Source organism: Pygoscelis adeliae, unplaced genomic scaffold, assembly GCF_000699105.1.
Source record: "Pygoscelis adeliae isolate BGI_AS28 unplaced genomic scaffold, ASM69910v1 Scaffold161, whole genome shotgun sequence".
NCBI classification, from domain to species: domain Eukaryota; kingdom Metazoa; phylum Chordata; class Aves; order Sphenisciformes; family Spheniscidae; genus Pygoscelis; species Pygoscelis adeliae.
In genome coordinates, this window is record NW_008824061.1 from 1,279,584 (window position 1) to 1,287,672 (window position 8,089).

General features: G+C 48.1%; 1 protein-coding gene across 1 annotated transcript in view; it reads right to left on the reverse strand.

Moving 5' to 3' along the window:
* Window positions 1–2,268: 2,268 nt before the first annotated feature.
* Window positions 2,269–8,089, reverse strand: part of CLDN16 (claudin 16) — a 7,381-nt gene continuing 1,560 nt past the window's right edge. Inside the window, exons 2-5 of the mRNA XM_009334095.1 lie at window positions 4,459–4,561; window positions 4,034–4,198; window positions 2,751–2,942; window positions 2,269–2,408 (exon numbers count right to left, since the gene is read on the reverse strand). Coding sequence (XP_009332370.1) covers window positions 2,269–2,408; window positions 2,751–2,942; window positions 4,034–4,198; window positions 4,459–4,561 — 600 coding nt within the window. The remainder of the gene's footprint in view (window positions 2,409–2,750; window positions 2,943–4,033; window positions 4,199–4,458; window positions 4,562–8,089) is intronic.

The window sequence follows — 8,089 nt, forward strand, 5'->3', positions numbered from 1 at the left end:
GGAGCGCCTCTGCACTGGGTGAGTCAGGCTGGGTCAGCCCGGGGCGTCGGGGCATCTCTCCTCCCTCGGGGAGGCTGAGGCAGCGTTGGCCTCCCTGGGGAAGAGCAGGGATGCAGGCATCGGAGCAGTGGGTTCATCTGCCCTCTCCTTCTTGGCGTGTCCCTGAAGGAGCAGGGGAGCAGAGGCACAGCCCAGGAACCAGACCCACAAACTTCCCCAGAGCTTCCCTCCCCGGGCACAACGTACCAGCTCCAGCTCTTCCACCCCAAAAGCCCCACAGCAAATACATGTTTCTGACGTGACTGTGAAAAAGTTTTTTAAAAAAAAAGCTCTGGATGTGGCCTTGCCTCTCCAGTTTTCTGCAATAACAGGCAGAAATTCCTATCACCTCCAGATCTCTTTGTGCATTCTTGGTATAATCCACGAATTCATCACATTGCTCATAACTCTTGTACTCCTCGTCTCTCAGGACTTTGTAAAAAAGCCTCCGTCACTTGTCCTACTGCGTTTACACCTGTTCAGTATAGCTCATCTGTTGGCAACAAGTTGCTTTCAGTTTGGCTAACATAGACATCTGCCAACCAAAGCAACATGGACTCTGCAGGCATGAAGCCTCCCTTGCCTGGGCAGCAGTGCTGCCGCAGGGGCTCTTGCTGAGATGGTTGCATTATGATCTGAGCCTTGTGGAGGTGCTTGAGCCCGTAGCAAAGCCATATGGACCTGCTGTTGTCCCATCTGTCCCAGGGCCTGAGGTTATTTGATTAGGAGCCATATCAGGATTGGGTTATGTTTTACCGTTGCTGGTCAGTTCTGTGCTGCAGCACAAGATGCTGCTTCCAGGATAATCCATGAGAAGACTCAGACCCCCTCATCTTCCATCGTAGGGGCTATCAGAGGTGCTCTTTGGGACATAGCCCACTCCATCCACAGCCATCCCATCTCCCTCTGGCCCTCATAACATAAGGCGTCACTTTGTATTGCCTGCGGGGAGGAAGGGAGTTTCTCCATCCAGTCTCCCCACCAAGCAGTCAGTGGAGGAAGCCTACCTCTAGCGGACCCTCAGTACCCATAGCTGTGCACACCCTCCTGAGACTCCGCTGTTGTTTCTTCACTCCCCCTGAACAGGTATATCTCTGTGCTGAGAGCCTTTTCTCAACCCCTGGTGCCCACGACCATATGATGTGGTGCCCATGGTAGAAAGGACTGGATTTGGGCAGTTCCTGCCAAGCCTAAGAAAACTGTGTCTCAGCTTCTCTTTCCTTCAAAGGCATGGCAGGGCTGTCGGCACGTTTGCATCCATCCTTCGCAAATGTGTTAAACCACGCTGGGTTTTTTCACCAACCCTAGTGAAGACATGGCTGATGCTCTAGCCTCATCCAGCCTATGGCAACCTGGATTGCAGCAAGGGACAGCAGTCCTGAACTGGATTTAAATACCTTTTGATAGAAAGGGACAACAGATTTTACTATCCTTTATCCTAGTTTCTAGCTGGTATAGACATATTGTCATGCAGAAGGTCAGATCTTGGCTCTTCACTCACTTTGTCTTTCTCCAGGCAAAATTTTTACTAAGCAGAAAGAAGCTGGCAATTTCCGGATCTCAGTGAGTCTAGAGCATCTGCAATGTACATTTGAACACTTACTGAGAGGACTGTATTTTGCAGGGAAGAATGCACCTGAATTTGCAGTGTTTCCTCAGTGCAGAGGTTCATGGGCCAAAGAGAGGGCCAGGCATTTAACACAGCTCTTTATCTTCTGCTGAACTCTCCAGCTGCCTTTAAGAGGAGCAGACCCCCATGCTGGGTACACAGGGTCCAGATGTTGGCCAGATGATCGGGCCCTCTCTTCACCTGTTTTTTCTGCTTTGTACATTCGGTCCACACATTGCCAGACACGGAACAGATCCATCTTACAGTTTGGGGATCTTCATGAGGAACACTGGGGTCTGATCCAGGAGCAGCTGATTTATCTCATTCGTACCAATAGTGTTGAGCCAAATGCTGAAAGAGTTTGTGTCGGTTATTTCAGTCCATGCTTATGCAAGTGGCCTCAGCACTCAAGACAACAGGATCCCCTAAAGCAAGATCTTCTCAGAGATTACTTTCTTGAAGGAAGGTTTTTTTTGAAGCTTTCATAATGCAAACATTGTAGCGTACAGTACATCCTTGAAATTTAACTTTGCATCTGTATCACAACCACAGGAGCTTGGGTCTCTGTGCAATCCACTACAAATTAAAGTAGAGCTCTTTCTGGAGCGCTTACCTCCTCCTCACACTCTTGTGTCCACTGCATACATTTTGGCAGTAGCTGTTTGCGAGGATGGCAAATGCACATGTGTTACGATTGTGCCAGCTGAGGAATAGCCTTTCCTCAATGAGTAAGCAGAGTGGAGTCTTCCAGAGCTGGTCTCTGTGAGGCACAGGGAGAGAAATAGGATCTGCTAACGAGTGCTTGGTGACTTTCAGCTGCAAAGCCTCGAAATGCAGAGAAAGCAGCACTCCAAGATATGACATAATAACACATTTTATGTCATACTTACACCTCCGCTCCCACCTGAAGACCTTGATGTGCTTTCTAGAGCTGCTGAAATAACACTATTCCCATTTCACAGCTGAAGATATTGCTACTGGGGATGAGCAACCATCCTGAAGGATGTCCCTGAAGGACTTTCCCCACCCTGTGTGCCTGTAGCACGCCCCGAGCGATGGCTCTATCTCTGAACTGTGTTTCAGCCCTGCCACAGTTCCTCACCTCTGAAGAGATACATGCAGCAGGTGAGCAGGGCCCCGGATAAGAAACAGCCAAGTGACCCTGCCATGCCGAGCCAGCACGACCAGCCAAACTTGTACTGGATGCCCAGAAACACGTTGTGGAAGACCAGAGAGGAGCGCTCCACGTAGACATCAACGGCATACCACACCGAGCCGGTAATGCCTGGGAGACCTGCAGGACAGGAGGGAGGTGCCACACAGAGCTCCCAGATGGACCACGAGGAGATCACAAACATAAAATCTGGAGCTATAGCCTGCTGTCTGCTGGGTCAGTCTTTAGGATGGGAACGGCAGGTTTTGGCCCCTGTTCAGCCTCAGCCCCATCACTTTGGCGGATTTTCCCTGGCTCCTACTGGTATCAGCTGGAGCGCTGTCAGGCAGAGGCTGTGCCTCGCGGCTTGGCACTCACACACACCATCAGCGCTGGCTGGCAGCACTCAGGTTTCTGCAGTAAAAAGCAGAAAGCTCCTCCCTTCTCAGCTTGTTTATCAACTTGTTGTAAAGTTGCTTCAAGAATTTAATTTTCTAATCAGTTTTGACTTTCAGATCTTTGACAGTGGTTTTCAGACAAACTTTGGGAGGTGAATGGAGGATGTTTAAAAGAACGTCTCAAAGTGTTTTACATGTGCTCCCAGTGGCTGAGGTGAGTTATGTGTTGAATCTGCTTATGCTGAAGCAGAGGTGGATGCTCAATATTGGCATAAAGTCAAAGGAAGTTACTTGGTACCTAGTTGACTGTCTATTTTTGCGTTTAAAATTCTCCCACTGGCTGTAACAGCAAAGCACCTCAGTCAGTCAGGTATTTATCACCTAGGAGGGACAGATGTGTTATTATCCTTTTATTAGAGATCGGCTGCAGAGATTTTGGCTAAGTGACTTGCCCAAGGTCACACAATCTGTGGCAGAGCCAGGAACCAAACCAAGATGCTGGGACTTTCTAGTCCTTCAGCAATTAGGTCTCTGCCTTATCAACAACACTGACTTCTTCACAGTAAAACAGCAGTAAATGGAAGTCAGTCAACTCAGAGCCAAGCCACCTGGTCAATACATGAAATGAAAGCAAATAAACTCAACTATGTGCTGTTAGGGGCAGGCAGTGAACAGACGAAGCTATATTCCACGAATAAAGCAAATAAAGATTCTTCCCCCACGTTTACCCTCTAGAAAATCACCAGCTCCTCTCCCCAAAATAAGAGAAGGCTTTAAAGCTTCCCCCATTTGCTAAAGGGTGTCCTGCAGGATGGGGGCGTAGCAGGGGAATACCTGCGATGAGCAGCATAACTCCAGAGACCAGGCAGATGCGCAGCTTGATGAGCGGCTCATCGGGAAGGAATTTCACGCAGTCCAGTCCCAGGACGAGGAAGAGAAATCCAAGTCCTGCCAGGATATCTGCTGTGATCATCATGGCTCGGGTCAGCACCAGCTTCACTGCAGGACAAAAGCAGATCATTCTAGTGCACAAGGCATGGAAATGTGGGTGGGTAATGGGGTCAGGTCCTGCGGGAACATTTTTTTCTGGGGTGAAGCTTTCTCCAGCTTCCCCTGGGAGTAATACCTCACTGAGAAAAGAAACATGGCTCTAATATGTATGTGCACCAAATTATCTGTCACTGAATAGAACAGATGCTCTTTTTGTCTACACTCAGGTGTTCCCACCACTTGTAGAAACATCTTTGACTCTGACATACCAGGGTGCTCAGCGAAGATGGAGTCGTACTCATCGCAAGTTTGGATCCCGTCAAAAACATTTGTGACACATTCCCACCACAGGCCACGGCATTTTGTACTCACCTGTGGGTTGAGAAAAGAAAGACGTCCATAAGTTAATACATCCACCAACACAGCAGATGGTCAGCTAGGCCATCCTAGCTTCAACAGAAATCCTGGTCCAGTTACATTGATGGCAAACCAGAGTTGTTTATCTTAAAGAAGAAAAAAAGCAGTAGGATGGAAAAGAAGGACAAAGTTTTCTGTGTCCCTACTAATGGTTTTAAATTAGAGCAAAAGAAATTCAGACTAGACATTAGGAAAAAAACCTTCCTATTGGTAAGGATAAAAATTCTGAAGGAAATTTCTGGGAGGAGCTGAGGGGTGGCTGACGGGAGAGATCTAAGAGCAGGTTTGATCACTCCTTGCCAAATGCTTGTCTAGGCTTAGCAGGGCAGGGCTGTGGACCAGACAACCTGAGCCTTTGCTGTCTGTGCTCCCCTTACATCATCTTCCTGATGAGAAGGAGCAGCTCAGGGGGGAGCATGACTGGCGGGGCAGGCGTTGCACCAGGAGCCGGGCGCCCGCAACGGGAGGTGGCCGCGGCGTGGTGAAGGAGTGCTTTGCTGCAGAGCGGAGGTGTGGATGTAAGCCCCTCTCCAGACACATGTGGAGGGCTGCCCCCAAATGACTCAGTCATAAACACTGGCTGGAAAAGGAGAGGCAGCTAGAGCTGGTCCTGGCCCTGGGGCTCCCAGTGCGTTGCCGGCTATGGGACAACGCGTGCCTGAGCCACAGTCATCACTGAGACATCCAGACTCAGCAGACGTTGCAGTAGCATCGTGGCTAATCGTCTCCGTTGTCCTGAAGCCGTAGATACCATTCCCAGCCCAGCCTTCCATAAATCACTTTAATATGGGAGGTATTTTCATTACCAATGCAAATATGGCAACAAGCACCTCTAAAACATTCCTGGAATTGCTCATACAAGGAGCAGAGTTAATGTCAGTGCAGCTTTGGACTCCAGCCTACCCCGCTGCTGCCAGCGACACCCGCTGTAGTTAATGGAAGGAGAAACTCTCCCGAGAAATGGGTTTCACACAGGGGAAGGGGACCGGGCACGTTTGGATGATGCAACAAACTCATTTTTCTTGCGCTGTGTAAATCACAAAGCAGATAATAACATATCTCAGCCTCTTAATAAAGCCTCATTCAGGATGTATTGAAGCCCGTAGCCAGCCGCAATATTTTCTCCACAATGCAATGTTTGAGCCAAACTGTACACATTCTTTGTGATAGTGCACTGTGGATTAAAGGTGAGTAAAAATGATTCACTACTTCAGACTGGCAAAAAAGATACTATTTATGTTTGAATGAAAACAATCTACATGTTTCGTTTTGTGAAGATGAAAACTACTTACAATTTCTCAGAATTTTGGGGCAAGTTTAATGAAAAATACCACACAGAAAAAAGAAGCAATGCTGGAAAAACCTGGTTTCATTGATTCTGTGTTTTTCAAGAGAACCGTGTCATGTAAAACAATTTGCCATGTTTATATCAGACTTAAGTTTTTACCATGGCCCTCTTAACCCAGCTACAACTCCTCTTTTGTCTTAACTCACCACCATTCAGGCTGTGCTTGAAATTAGCATATTTTTTATTAAATTATATTTTGTTCCACTTGTGTTTATACCATTTCATGTTCCTCCCTAACCACCGTAGGCTCATTCATATTACTCTGTAGTCGGCTAATACTCTCAGTTACTCCTCACTTGCTCGCGTTAATATTGTTTTCTAAGTCTTACATGCAGCATCTTCGTTTAAATTATTTATAAAGAGACTAACAGGATTCCAGGCTTCATTAGCCTCCAAGCAAAACAGAGGTCTTAAAGTGCAACATCTGTGATCGTGGTCTAGCTTGTGAAACAACCCCCTTCCTAGACTAGAAAAAACTTGATTAATTTTTTGTGTGTCTTGGGATGTTTCAACTGTCACCTACTCCTGCTAAAGCTGAACATGGGCAAAATCAGGGATCAGCCGATCTCTATGCAGCACGTGCACAGCCAGGGATAAATGTCTCATTGCCTGCGCAGGAGTGATGGGAACAGACGTCAGAGGGAGGACCTGTGGCTGGCCTGAGCCACTGCTGAACTACTGTGGTTTCTGTTATCTGCCTCTTAACCTCCTCGGCCATCCCTTGCTCTCATCTGCTTTGTGCACCGTTTGTCCTTCTGGTTGTTAATCTGCTCCCAAACCACCCTTAGGCATCTGCCGTTGTGCAGACAGCACAGACCCTTGGGCACATGGCAACTCTGGCAGCTCGCTGCTGTGAACGGGAGAGGGGTCAGGTCTGGCTGGGGCATCATGTGCACATGGTGGGGTGGTGTGAGAGGCAGAACAGGCCTTGACCCTGTGTCAGCACTGCTCAGCAATAACGAAAACATCCCTGTGTTATCAACGCTGTTTCCAGCACAAATCCAAAACGTAGCCCCATACTAGCTACTGTGAAGAAAATTAACTCTACCCCAGCCAAAACCAACACAAGGGGGGCATGGATTTCTCCATCCCATGGCTGGACCCATGTATCACGTTGGTAGCACTAATTCCCCATCACTTCTTTCCCCCCCGTAGCAAATCTGCTCCAGCTTCCCTGGGCCCAACCAAGGACTCCCCGAGAAGCTAAGCTTTACGGCCAAACTCCTCATCTCCCACTTTGATTACGAAACACATTGCCACGACCTGCTTTCCCTAACACAAGTATGCATGTAAAACATAAATTGCATAATGACTGTAATATATACAATTATATCATATGCATAATGTATAATTAATATTAAAATAATTCTAATACAAAAAAATGACAGAACAAGCACACACTTCCCCTTCTGGGGAAAGCGCAGAAGACAAACATGTGAGGGATGTTAGTCAGAGTGTTTTACCGCACTGTAAAAAGGTGCCAACATACAATGATTACAAGCCCAGCACGAGAGTAAAACAGGCAACGTTTAACAGTAGTGGTAATATTTTTAATCCACCTGCAACAGGGAGGGACTGTGTACAAAATACAGTGCTTGTTGGGAAGCAGATTATGGCTTTTTCCACCACAGACTACTGCAAAAATTGACCCAGGTTTGTCTTGATGCTCACACGGAGTGCACCAGCTTAAACCACTTTCTGTGTTGCCATAACCTGGTGTTTCTGAAGGGGAGGCGAGGGGCTGTGAGAGCTGAGCGCTGGCCGGGGCCCCTGCAGCCCCTCCGGAGGCAGCTGCTCCTGGTGCTCCCTGGCCTCTTTCTCCTGGGCTGCTCCTCCAGCGGGACCACAGCCAGGGCTTCCTCCTCCCCAGCTGCTGGGGGCCAGGGTCAAAGCCAGGCGGCTTTCTATGCTGGATGATGGAGTTCCTTTCTCCTGAAATCAAAAGTTGCCTGAATTACCCTTTTTCCAGCTGAAAACAGGAGTCATTGTGGACTCCACGCCTTTCTGGCCATGGACAGTTTACCTGCATTCCGGTATTTAGAGAGGCAGTGAGTCATTAGGGCCATTAAGGAGATCAGTCGGTCAGGTATTAAGGCTGGGGGCATTTTTCTCCATTATTTAGAATTCACACTCAG